The sequence below is a fragment of the Chelonoidis abingdonii genome, chromosome 2 (genome assembly GCF_003597395.2).
Source record: "Chelonoidis abingdonii isolate Lonesome George chromosome 2, CheloAbing_2.0, whole genome shotgun sequence".
Lineage (NCBI taxonomy): Eukaryota > Metazoa > Chordata > Testudines > Testudinidae > Chelonoidis > Chelonoidis abingdonii.
The window spans coordinates 59,655,491-59,669,610 of record NC_133770.1 but is presented as its reverse complement, the minus strand read 5'-3'; the positions used below and the strand labels follow the sequence as shown (position 1 = coordinate 59,669,610).

Sequence of the window (14,120 nt, the reverse complement as noted above, 5' to 3'; positions counted from 1 at the left end):
GGTGATCTTAAAAATACTTAAATACAATTTGATGAATGTTACGCCACTTAACTTTTTATACATATTTTAAAAAAAAATATCTACATGAAATCTTTTACAAAACATTTACTGTAAAAATCTGATGTATTTTTGTACTTTATTTCTGAGGTGAAACAAAAATATTGCTAGACTCCAGAGACTGCATCAACATACTACTACTTGGGTGACTTTTTTGGCCATGGGGTATTTGAGAGGATTCCTAAAACCTGGAAGAATCCACCTAGCCACAAAGTGACCAACATTTTGCATTCAGAATTCTTCAAAACCAGTCCGGAAGAAAAGTGTTTTATTCAATCTTTTTAGGTGTCATTAATATCAGAGCTATAAAGCCAAGGAACAAATGGTAGTTATTTCTGAAGAAAAGTAATTTTGATATATTCTTGTCTAATAAATATTTATATAGCTATCCAAGGTGTTGGAACTAATCACTCTAGTTTTCCTTTAAAAGGGAAAATTTATCATGGTTTTATTTCAAGCTCAGAAATGTAGCATACGCAGTAGTGCAATATTTCAGTTCAAGAGACAGATTCAAATAGACATTTTCATAAGGGCACAGTAAAACTTCATAGCATAGTACTACTCCAAGAAGTGATGATATAAATTTTTTCATGTTCTTACTCAGGAGTTGTGCTCGCTGCAGATTGAATTGGACTTGGTGTGACTTGCTCCTTACTATAAAGATAAACTCAAATCTGTTGCAGACAGGGAGAAAGGGACGTGGCTTGGTGTGCTGGTCTCCCTGCCCCTCCCCTCCCCAAGCCCATCCCGCTCCCTTCTCCGCCCCAAACCCTCCCCCCCGGGAGTCCCTCCCTTTGGCTGCTGTGTTTCACACCTGCTTGGCCAGGAGCCCCCCCAGAGGGATCTGCCAGAGGGGGCCAGCCGGGTGAGTCCCAGCAGTGCTTTACCTGGAGCGGCTCCCAGGAAGCACAGGTCCCTCTGACTCCTAGGGTCGCATGGGTCAGGTTGAAGGTGGGATGGGGGGGCTCTTTTCTGCTGGCGCCCGCTCCATGCGTCTACAAGCCCCACCTCGCTGCAGCACGCAGCAGAGCAGAGACCTCTTACCCCCTCTGTGTGGCTGGGGCAGAGTTGCACTCTGCAGAGTCCTGCTGGCTGGCGGGCTGGTGTCGCCGTGCCAGGAGCTCAGCTGCGCTGCCCCAGGGCCTCCCAGGAGGAGAGGTCAGTGGCACCAACAGCGCCGGTTTGCCGCAGTCCCCTCGATATCGGGACAAAGTGCGTCCTGACCAAGGTAAGGTCGGGACGTGGGACAAATCCCTAATATTGGGACGTCTGGTCACCCTATGCCCGCACCAGCCCCGCACCTCCTGCCTGCAGCCAGCCCCGCACCCCCTGCCCTGCCTGCAGCCAGCCCTTGCCACACACTCCTGCCTGCAGCCAGCCAGTCCTGCACTCCTCTGTCTCAGCCAACCCCTGCCATACTCCCCTGCAGCCCTACCCAAAGCCAGCCAGCCCCACAACTCCGTCTCCAGACAGCCCCGCACCCCAGCCCGCAGCCAGCCCTTGCCATACCCCCTGCCCTGCCAACACCAGCCCCATACCCCCTCTCTGCAGCCAGCCCCGCACCTCCTGCCCTGCCTGCAGCCAGCCCCACACCCCCTGCCCGAAGCCAGCCAGCCCCGCACTCCTCTGTCTCCAGCCCTGCCAACCATTGCTGCACCCCCCTGTGGCCCTGCCCGAAGCCAGCCAGCCTCGCACCCCTGCTCTGTCTGCAGCCAGCCCCTACCTCCAGTCAGCCCCTGCCCTACCTCTAGCCAGCCCCACATACCCCGTCTCCAGCCAACTCTGCACCTCCTTGCCTCCAGCCAACCCCACACCCTCCTGTCTCCAGCCAGCTCCGTACCCCCTGCCCTGCCCACAGCCAGCCTTGCCCCCCCGCCTCCAGCTAGCCCTGCCCCACGCCCTTGTCTGCAGCTGGCCCCACATCCACTGGTGCCCTGCAGTTCCTAGGGCAGTAATCCTGAACACCTGCTTCAATGAGGGGGGCAGGGAGCAGCTGGGACCCACACGTGCACACCCTAGGGTGACCAGACAGCAAGTGTGAAAAATCAGGATTGAGGGTGGGGAGTAATAGGAGCCTATATAAGAAAAAAAACCCAAAATTGGGACTGTCCCTATAAAATCGGGACATCTGGTCACCCAGGGAGTGGCAGGGACCCACATATGTGAAATGGAGCTCATTTTTAGTTCAGGCCCATCTTTCCTAAAAAGAACTTTAGATAAGGTTAACATACGTCTGTATTTTCCCAGACATGTCAGGCTTTTTGGTTTTTAAATCGTCGTCTACGAGGAATTTTTACATTTTAAAAAATTCCTCCCAGGAAAATACGGATGTATGGTAACTCTATTGGTACAAAAAATACATACTGTGGCACATCCCTTAAATCAGAACTTTTTATAGGGAACTGGTTGTTAAGATTTTGGCAGCTCATCATTGGGTACAGCTGAAAAGTAAGTCTTATTTGTTAATTGGGGTAAGCAAAAATAGCCAGATTTGCAGTCCCAGAGACTAATATCCTCCAGTAATACACAAATTTAGGGAGCAGCAGTGCAAGATTTCCACCAGGGCTTTGACAACATGCTTCAATCCTAATATCAAACAACCACCATGAATGGTAAGAATAACATTTCCACACCCAGTTAAGCGCTGGAGTCTCTGCTGACATTGCTGATAAGGGTGACTATTAGTGGCAACTATCATTCTTATTTTAGCTGAGTTACTTGCCGCTGGAGATGGGATTGGTACCAGTTCACATGTGCTAGAACACCAGCAATCCATTTTAGGTAGCTACTTTGTCACTACTGATTTGAACTGATGATTAAAGAAAATGGGCTAATGGATTGATAAAACGACTTTGTATTGACCATAATCTGTAAGTGGCCCAATTGTGGAATATGCTCTCTTAAAAATGCACAAAACTCAAAGTGAAGCAAATTACAAAGCAAGTTAAAAAGAACAGGCAGTTTGAATTGACATGATATTCCTTTGTTAAATATGCAGAACACTTTCTGTAATTTGAATGCAATGAGTCAACATTTCTTACGTCAATGATTATAATAATTAACAGCAAGAATGTCAGATTTGTGTGGGGAAGAGAGGTAAATTTAGTTCTACAATGAGTGATGCACTAAGCTATCAGCATCAGTTAAAAGGTATATGGACCACAACTATAAAAATAGCCTTGTGAACTAGCAAGAATGCGCAAATAAGAGCCAATATCCCTAAGCCACTATATTTGTAAAAGGGGGTCATTTTGACATCGGAAAGACACTTCCTCACTTTTTCTTTGCATAATATTTAATATTTGGAATAGTATTCCATATTCTTGCTCATTTTTATTAAATGGAGGTATTTTAACCACAGGAACGGTTATACACACATCAACACTGACCACAGTTTTATTATTCCAACCACTAACCTACAATATATTTTATATATTAATTCTGGCCAGAATTAATAAATCCAAACATTTCTTCACAGATTTCTTCAGGTTTCCATGTAATTCAGTAAATGCCACAATTCAAAACACAGCCACCACATTCACTGAAATCTAAAGTAAGCAAATATAATAACAACTCTGTCGTCGTGATACTTGCTCTTACCACGTCACAGAAATGCATTCAAAACCCCTAAACACCTAAAACTTGGTTTAGGGCTCATTCTGCAACCTATACACACCAGACTAGTCACGACTCATACAAGCAATCTTACTTCAATGCATGGTAGATTTGCATTCGCTATACAGAAAATATATGCTAGGAGTTTGAGACAACTCTAGGTTCTGTTGATATAGATCCTTGGTGGTGAAATTCATCCCAATGAGTGCTCTCCAGGTGGTTCCATAGCCATCACAGCACCACATGCTGAGATGAGAAAGTGGGGGTCGGGGTAGTCTGGGGAGCGAAGGATGCACTGACTCAGCATGTATCCTGGACAATCTCCACAAGCAGTGCTCTTATAGAGCCTCAATGACAAATTAAAGCTACCACTTATGAGAATTGCAATTTGCACTCTCTGACCCAGTCAAGTTAAATCAAGACAACAACAACAACAGCAGCATGTAAGAATATGCAGTTACTTTGGACAGAGGGTAGGTGATATTAAGCCCAGAGAGATACTGGCACCATTACCTTTTTGATTTCCTCTTCAAATGCCTTTTCCAAATATTTATATCTCCTGATTAGTTTATTGAAGACCTAAATACAAAACAGATTAAGTCATCATATTTTACAGGTAGGGGGCGAGGAACTAGCACTGTTTCCTGTAAGTCAGTAAAGAACACCCATAACTTATCTGTGATAACCACTGGAATACAGATTTTTTTTTAAAGACGACGACTTATTCCAGCTCTGAGGAGAAAGAAGTAGGGATTAGTGGCTTCTTATGCTTTTATGTCCTATTATATGATTTTGTTTTAGATATGACCAAATACACAGTGTTTCCAGGAAAGTAGCAGCTACCCAGTACAACAGGTGCTGTGCGCATTTGTGCAGCAATCCCTTGTCTCACAAGCTACCATGACAAATGTTCTGATTCTCAACTTCTCACTCCTGCTCCCCTCTCTTCTCTCTCTCCAGTGCCCCTACTTCCCTTTTTTACCCCATTCATAGCTCCAGTTGCAGGAGTGAAACAATGGCGATATCCCCACTTTGCATACATCCTCTAACAACATAGCTGCCTTGGAAGGCTGGGGGATTGAACAAACTGAGAGGGGCCTGTAATGCCATGATGTTAGGGCTAAATACCTTTAGTAGATGCAGGCTTATTAACAAAGACCTTTACCAAAGTATCATAAAATGCTTTATGATCAGAGGGAGAATACTTTACAGTGCTAGCAAAGTTATTTTAAAAATCTTTTCAGGGACAACACTGCAAAAAACCAACAGTCAATTCTACCGAAGTGTAACAGGTACATTCAGATTATTTTAATAGGAGTATCTTAATTCAGGGCCTCAAAAGTTTTGGATTTTTCATAAAAAGCTTTGCATTTCTCCCTCCCCACGGAAAATCCCCTCCACTCCTCAGCAGGTTCTTCCCATGTCTCTATGTGTATGCATACATATCCTTTTCTGGTACATTCAGAGAATAAGCATTAGAGGTTTCCCCTTCTCCCCACATTGGCATCTTCAGGAACATCTCCCTTCTCTTCTCAGAGTGTTTTTTCTTCTTATAGGGGTAGTGGATGGCTCGCAAGAGACAGCAGTGGGCCTTTCCCTGTTCTCTCCTGAGGAGACATAGGTCTCCTCCTACTAGAGGCTCCTCAATTCTCTCCTGAGGGGACAAAGGTCTCCTCCCACTAGCGGCTCCCCAATTCTCTCCTCTTCCCGCAAGATACTCTGATCTTTTCCCCTCAAATCAACTTCTGCCTTCCATTCATGTCTGTCCTCCACTTGTCTGTTTCCTTCTCTTCCCCTCCCATAATTGCCTGCCTATCATATGTCCCTGTTCTGTCTCTTCATCCTTTGTTCCCTGTCCTCTCCATCTGACTGCAGCACTGGTAAAAGGTAGAGGATAACATACTACTACTGTAGCTGTAGTAGCCTGAGTGTGTTGGTGTTGAGAGGAGAGAGGCTGAAAATCAGTGCTCTCACCACTGTGCAGAGCCAGCACCAGGCTTGTGACTGACGTGGGATTCAGCTGGGATGGGGAGCTGTTTTACAATAAATATAATTTAATTTTGTTATTGTTGTTGCCAGGTTATTGTGACCTGAGGGTAAATGACAGAATCTTTTTATTCCGATAATATATTTTTAAGAGGCTGTCAAGAGCCTCTGACTGGCACTCTTGTTGCAGAGCAGCAGAAAATGAAATAAAGGATGAAATATGGAAATTTATAGTTAATTAAGATGTAGAAAGAAAGAGAATGAAAATTATGAGCTAGGGCAGGGGTAGGCAACCTATGGCACGCGCGCCAAAGGCAGCACACAAGCTCATTTTGAGTGACACACTACCCAGGTCTTGTCCACCGGTTCAGGGGGCTCTGCATTTTAATTTAATTTTAAATGAAGCTTCTTAAACATTTTAAAAACCTTATTTACTTTACATACAACAATAGTTTAGTTATATATTATAGACTTATAGAAAGAGACCTAAAAACGTTAAATTGTATTATTGGCACGTGAAACCTTAAATTAGAGTGAATAAATGAAGACTCGGCACACCACTTCTGAAAGGCTGACGACCCCTGAGGTAGGGTTTTTAAGCCTTTGTCTTTTAAAAAACTCAGAAAATATTACATATTATGACACAATTTGTAATGTGGAGAAGTGCTTTGGGATACTTAGGGCATGTTTGCACTGGAATTAGGCACTTGTAGCTCACCTGTGGCAGCTGACTCTGGTTCGGGCTAAGGTGCGGTTTAATTGCAATGTAGATGTTCGGGCTCAGGCTCCAGTCAGAGCTCTGGGACCCTTCCCTTCCACCTCGTGAGCCCAAGTCAATCAGTTGACCTGGGCCAGCTGCAGTCGTTCTGCACGACTTTTATTCTAGAGTAGATATAATCTTAATGTGCAATGATAGCATCTACAAGGACTAGCTAATGTGCAATATGTTAGTGCGCTTTAGAAATCATACCCCTGCTGTGCACACAGGGCTTGTCTACACAGAGCAGCAAAGTGCCATGCAAGTAGTGGCATCACTGGCACATTTAAGAATTTTCAAGTATGCACTGACATAAGACTGGTCTGCAGGATTAAAGCAGACTCTGAGTGTTACTTTAATAGTTATTTTAGCTTTAATTTCACTTCTTCATGCTAGAGTCAAACCTCTGTTTCCTGTTAGTTGGCAGAGTCAGTAATGGAATCATCAATTCAGCTATTAACTACAAAATACTGATTTGTTTTGCTGACTTTTGGTATAACTACTTCCACTGTGCTGCATTTCTAGTCTCTCAAACTTCTTGCCTCTACACTTAAATGCAGATTCAATTGCAAAGCTAAATTTCTCTCCCTCAGATTTATATTTCCAGTTGTCATGACCAGACAACTTTAAAACCTATCCAAGCTGAAAAACCAAAAGCAATAATTTTGTATGATTAATATTATGAATAAAGATGTTCTTAAAAAGAGAGGCATATTCTTCATGGGGTAGAGTGGCTTTGCTTGCTACACAAAATAATTTCACTCCTCCAGGTGGATTTTTAAAGTAGCCTCGCACTTCTCAGCCAACATACTCTATTGAAACAATTTTTGATGCTAGTGCCCTTTGTATGAGTCTTGCGAGGGTCTGTACATCACCTCAACATATCGGCAGTGATAGTGGTTCTTATTCTTTCATGTACTGTATCCAGTGTTACAATAATCATTAGTTACACAGATACTATTTACAAAATAACAGATTTATTGTTATTTATTATACCTGGACACACACTAATGAGATTTTGTTTTTTTAAATTTAGTTTTACTTATATGCATAATTATAGGGTGGCTCATATTTTTCTGTGATGACAATATTCATCCTTATTAGAATATTACAGATTATGATGCACTGCTATTACTCATTGTTATTATTTGTTATACTCCACTAAGGAGTTACAAGATTTGAGATATTCTTGCATAATATTTTAAGTTTCATTGCTTATTTATATTTATTTCACATAGGCCTATTTTTCCAGTCCTTCAAACTCTTACTCTTGTGAATAACCTTTTTCATCACTTGTAGAGGAACACTGACGTCAACTGGACTATTTGTGCAAATCCCGATTACTTGCATGAAGAAGAGTTGTAGGATTAGGCTTTAAATTTTTCAGTCATTATATTTAATTAACAGATGTTACATAAGAGTAAACTTGCTAAAACTTTTTATAAAATAACTCTGTATATAGAAAAGGACAGCCTAAACTAAAGAGAAGAATAGAAAATGATTGATAAACCTCACAAGAAATAGGATCAAAGATAAATGTATGACAGCCCTATAATTGTCTTTTAAAGGAACTGTGACCAGATAATTCTAGAAATCCTTTTTCTTATCTAATGTTTATAGGTTAGAGGGGACAAAGGCGGATTAGTACAACTATACTACTTAACTGCCTTGAATTAGTCTACTGCAAGATCAATCTGCAGATTTATTGTTATCATCTTTTCTAATGACTTATAAACAGACTACAGTGGCCTGTCAATAATGGGTTTCCCTTCCTACCCTAACCTGAGCATAGTTTCGGATAGTGTCATGATGTTCATCTGCAGAAAATACACAGTGGCTGGTCATCTTGGTCTTGTCATTGTCATCTATGCGTGTCCCTCCAGGGGCTAAAAAGAAAGAGAAAAAGCACAATAAAGATGCACCATTCAAATAAGCCCCCCTAAACTTACTAAAGCTTATAACCTCTTAAGTATCACTCGTGCAAGGTGGAATGAAAATGGGCATCAGAAGCAATAGAAAAAATAGGCCTCAATTCAGCATGTGAACAGCCCCATTGAAGTCAAGTGAATTAAGGTCAAACATTTTGTCTCCTCTACCATTTTTATGCCAATATATTAACACAGAGTTTCAGGGAACAGAGGGGAGAACTAACTTTTTTCTAGAGGAAAAAGCATACAATGGAAATAACTAGATAAAGTTACAGTGTGAAAAAAGTTATTGATACAGGTTTGTAATCAAGCACCCCAAACAGAATTTGAACACAAAAGATGCTAAAAAAGAGTGTCTCAGGTAAAATTAATATTAAAAATATAGACCATTATGCATCAGGAAAATCTACTAAATATAAAATGGAAAAACACAGAGTTGCAATTCAGACACAGGTGCTAGGCAGCTGATTATTTATTGAAAACTATTTCTGCCTACCAATGTTCCCTCAACAAATTTGTTCAATTTGTGTTTGTTTTTCTTAAACATCATCTCTCTTCTGCATCATTACTATTGATCATCCTTTCAACAGACTGTCTGCATTTGTTTGTACTCCTTTTCCATTTGTAATCTATAAATCCTCAGTGTTGTCAGGTCTTCAGGATACTCACAAGTTGGGACAGCATTTCCGAATGTCTCAAGTTTGATTTTCCAGCCTTATCCCAGGAATCATGCAGCTGTATTTCAAGCTGCTTTTGTAACTATTGCATGGGTGGGGATTAGTGGAAGTTTTCCTGGTACATCAAGGGCTAAAATCTGTGCTTCTGCAGTCAATAATGCAGATTATTTGCTCTCAGTTCTTCAGTGGCTGTTGGAGTTAGTGACAAAATAGAGTTTTCATCCAGTATCATTATGCTGAAATATTTTGAAGTAGATGTGGGCTGGTTCTATATAGCCCATCCAGCAACTATGTAAATAGGATCAGAGCTTATTCCTTTTAGAACAGTGGTGGGCAACCTCTTAGTGGCAGCAGTTCACCATTCCCGGCCAATGGGAGCTGTGGGAAATGGCAGGCCACAGGGACCACAGGTTGCCCACCACTGTTTTAGAAACCGCAGCCAAAGTAACTGAAAAGTAAAGGGAAAATACTGCTGCACACTCAAATTCACTGCTATAAATACACTTGTTGAGATACTAGTAACTAATCTGTAAGTCAGTAATCCTCTGAGCATTCGCCTCGCTCTCTGGGTGATTTCCTTTAGTCCCTTTCACTCACGGCTGGCTCTAGGCTTTTTGCCGCCCCAAACAAAAAAAAAATTGGCTCCCCTCCGCTTTTTTTTGGCTTTTACACATTTGCACTTTGCAATGTTTTTTTTTGTTTTGTTTTTTGACTGTTTAAAATTAAAAAAATGAAAACAGAATTTGCAGTTAGTGAAATAAAACAATTTCCTATTAGTGTACTCATTTAATTTTAAGCATTGAGAAATATTTGAGAAACGCTTGTCTTGGTCTAATTAACTGTGAATAATTTACATTCTGAGTCCAACTTTTCAGTATAAGTGAATCTGACTTTTCTCAAAGCTGTATATGTGTTTGAAAGAATAATTTTCCCCATTTTGTAAATATATTCTCCTATTCAGCATGTTCTTTACCAAAGTGACAGAATCTGCCAACCCTATTGCTGTTCCAGTGGCACATTTCCATGCTATGCTAAGCCAGTCCTTCTGTAGGGAGTACTTCTTGTTAGTATGGCACAGGAAAAAAAGGTAAAACACACACGAAATCTGTGGAGGTTCCTTTGCTCTGGCAGGAGAGGGGAAAAAATAACTGTCAAATCTGGTTTACAAATAAGGTCAGACTGATTGATTTATAGTAACAAAGCCAAGTAAGTTTAAAATGGATTTAAGGTTAACAGCTTGGCCTTGTAAAAGACCATTTGAGCTTTTTGACTATAGTCTCTGGCTTTTGTCCTTTTGGGGCATAACCTGAAAGTTACTTGTTATCTGTATTTATTTTTTGGAGTTCTGATTTCAGAGCATAACTTTTTGAAGAACATATTGGTACATCTGTAAAAGAATTTACCATTTTTTGTTTAATCTTTAAAATGCTTACATTTTTAAATAAGACTCCTTTTTCCATTTATATTGTAAGTGTGATTTCCCCAAAGGATGGAGTATTTATTTATTTTATTTTACCAAAGTTAAATATACATTGTCCTCTTTCAGGTAAGATCCTATTCATGTGCTGGAGCAGCTTATATGAAGGACATATACATATAAAGCATTTAAAGAACACAGTAAAAGCATTTAACCACTGTACTGCTGTTATAGTACTATGGAGAAATATATTGTGGTTTCTGAGTATTTATTAGAAATTTAAACATTCTTAATGCTCATCTCATTAAATATTTGTCCTGGGAATGAAGTTGTTCTCACATAAGAAGCAGAGCATAGAAAGTGTGTGCTTAGGGTCTGGTCAGAGGCTCACTAAAGACAATGGAAAGAGGGCTGCTGACTTCAGTGGGTTTGGGATCAGCCTCTTATAGACCAACCTTGTTAACTAAATTAAAATTCGATAAGCCTGGTGGTGAAATAGGCTCTGGGGAGCTTTCAGTCCACTCTGAGGCTCTCCCTCCCTCTCACTGCCCACTGGAGTGCTCTAGGGACTGCCTCGAGGGTCCTCTAGGGAGCTGCCCACTGCCTGCTGATCACGAGCTGCACCCAGCGTTGGCACTAAAGAGGCAGCATCAATGTGCTTGTCTTGCAAACAAACTGAAATAGGGCAAAGTTTTGGGCAGGGTTTGGGGTGGGGGGGTGTCCTTTGCTGAACTCCCTGGAATCCCTATGCAGCAATTTGGAAAGCGAGGTTAAAGCAGATGAGGAGGAGTCTGACAGCGTGTGTGTGTTTCTCATGGGCTGGCATCGCTGGCGTGGAGGACAGCTCTGCACCGCCAAGTCTAGCAAGTAGCTAGAGTGCAGGAGGCAGCGGTAGGGGCTATGCACAAAGCTGCTCAGCATGGGCAATTATTGCTCCAGCTGTTTGAACAAAGACACAAAATCCTAAGGAGGGAAAGCGTGGCGGATTTGGCAGCCCAGGATCGGCGGCTGTGTTGCCTGCCCAGAGTCGGGCTCATGCAGGCTGAGCTGGTAGGCTTGGAGTGACTGGGATTCCAGCCCCCCTCCCTCCTGTGGAGGATAGTGCTGGACAGAGGCATCAGGCACCTGCCCGGGGGCGGGCTTTGCTCGAACGCTGGGGCCCCAGAGCCACTAGAGAGGGGAACGCTTGGATCTGCTTCTCAGCTGGGATCCCTGCTCCAGTGGCCAGGGGCTGCTCCAGGGAGGGGACCCGCCTCCCCTTGCATGTGCCTGGATGGAGCTGGCGCTGCTGCCTGGATCTAGCTGCCGCCTGCTCTCCCAGTGCACAAGCCTGTGCTCGGACGCAGCTGCCTGACAGGAGCAGCCCATGGGCATGGGCTAGTGCCAGGGCCATGCTCGTGCAGCTGCCCGGCATTAACGCATGAACCGAGCCGCTGCCCGGAACTAACCAGCCTCCTTTGCTGTCCATGTGCTCCAGCCTGCACCCAGGTGCCACTGCCACTGCTGCCTGGGACTAGCTGCCTCCTCCCCCGGTGGATGGTGCCGGGGAGAGGACGGAGTGCACAGACTGGGAGGGGGGGCTGCCGCGGCCACCAGAGCCAGAGTGCCTGTGCCCTCTGTGCTTACCAGCATGCTTTACTTCCCGATGGTGATCATGGCAGGGACTGTGATGCTGGCTGGCTGGATGGTTAACATGCAGGGCTTCTTCTGCTACAGAACTCCTACCCAGGGCTGGCTCTATGTTGCCATCCCTGGAAATGTGCCACCTCAAGCATGTATTTGTTTTGCTGGTGCCTAGAGCCAGTCCTGCTTTCACTGATCCATTGTTATCATCTTTAAATTTAGACTCTTACATGTACCTAACAGTAACCTTGCCTCATATGTCCAGTCTTGCATCTCCAGATACCCTTCTCCCAATCACATCTTTACAACTTGCTACCATCTCAAACTCAACACCATAAAACACTCATCTTACTTTCCTTCCAAACCCCCTTAGTTCCCACCGACAACTCCACTGTCTGCCACATCACCCAGGCTCACTACCTTTATGTTGCATTCTCCTCCCACATTCAGGCTGTCGCCAAATCCTGTTGCTTCCTCCTCTACATAAACAGCTCTTAACAAAACAACAGTTCTTCTTTCTTTGATTCTTACTGCAAAAAGCCCTTGCCCAAATCATGATCATTCTTCCTTTTGATTACAGCAGCTTTCTCCTCTTCACTTCATACAAAAAGCTACCTTAGCGTCTTCCTCTCCTCCTGTACCATGTTCTGTGTGTCTTCATCTCTTCCTGTGCTGTTCATGCCAACACATTTGGCCTGTCTGTTGTATTCATCGGTTGCCTCTCTTATATGTGGATTCTAAGCACCTCAGGGCAGTGACCATTTTTTGTTTGCACAGTAGGATTCTCATCTAGGAATGGGGTCCCTAGGCACTACCATAACACAATAATAAATAATACCACCACCTATCTGATTGCAGACTAAATAAGGACCTAGATAGATAGTACTGAGGGCAGAGTCAATAGCTTTTGTGGAGAAAAGTGTACACTATTTAACCACATTCCTCCACTAAAATGTTATGTACAGAAATTTTCTAGCATCAACAAGATGTGCAAAGTTTACCTAACATGCTGCCAGCTATAAGGATATCAAACAGCGTGTCAGCATAGCGACGATAATCTAGCCTTGAGCCTGTTGAGTCCAGAAACTTGGCTACAGCCTCCAGATCATTCCCAGCTTCATTGAGGCCTTGGATGATTGTATCCCTGAAAACTGTGGGTTCAAATTTCTCCTTTTCATCTAGGAAAGGAAAAACAAACAAACAAAAAAAAGTCAAACCAGCCATCTATATGCTTAGATTTACATATTAGACAACAACTGACATGTCTGTGGTATAGGAGCATAATGTATTTCCCATTCTGATTATCCTGTTTCACAAGTATCAATTGGCTTTTGTTAGTTCTGGGAATTGTACTTTTTTCTCTCCCCCTTCTTTTTCAAAAACTAAAAAGGAATATGCACAATCTACCTTGGGAAAATTAAATAGAAGAAATCCATTAATGCAAAATTAAGCTGTATATATGTACAATTTTCTATTGCTATTTCTCTTATTAAATGCATTCCTCAATACGTTACTATATATGTTGTTAAATTAGATGATAAAATACAGGCTGTGCAAAGCTGCCTAGTTAAAAGTGCGGCAGGAACTTTCATTTTCTGATGTTCTTCTTTGAATTTTAACTGCAACTTAATTCATGCACTGACGTATGCAAATCTTGGCGAAGAGAAAAGATCACAACAGCCAACAAACTCCTATGTTCTATCAGCACGGAGGAGTGTGGGTGAGGGCGTTACATGGTGTTATCACCAATTGTTCCCCAGACTGACAGAGAGCAGCAGCTCTTGAAACAGAGAAGAGCGACAGTCAATGATGCATCACCTAGTTCAGTCCCCGGTAGAAAACCTTGATTAAAATGCTCACTTTGACCTTCAGACAGCATCTCTAAGTCAAGGTCCTTAGTCATAATGGATGCACTTGCAAATCTAGATTAAGCTTAGACACATACACATATACCTCCTGTTGCTTCTTCTTTCTTTGATAATCTAACAAGCTGCTAATAGGGAGCCATGTACACCTGAAACCTCCCAGCAAAGCAAGGATTTACACTTGCGTGCTTTGAA

The 14,120-nt window shown here is 42.7% G+C and overlaps 1 protein-coding gene across 1 annotated transcript in view; it reads right to left on the bottom strand.

Annotated features, from left to right (window-relative positions):
• BZW2 (basic leucine zipper and W2 domains 2) overlaps positions 1 to 14,120 on the bottom strand; it is an 89,033-nt gene that overhangs the window by 34,283 nt on the left and 40,630 nt on the right. The window contains exons 5-7 of the mRNA XM_075062385.1: positions 13,062 to 13,238; positions 8,198 to 8,301; positions 4,186 to 4,251 (exon numbers count right to left, since the gene is read on the bottom strand). Coding sequence (XP_074918486.1) covers positions 4,186 to 4,251; positions 8,198 to 8,301; positions 13,062 to 13,238 — 347 coding nt within the window. The remainder of the gene's footprint in view (positions 1 to 4,185; positions 4,252 to 8,197; positions 8,302 to 13,061; positions 13,239 to 14,120) is intronic.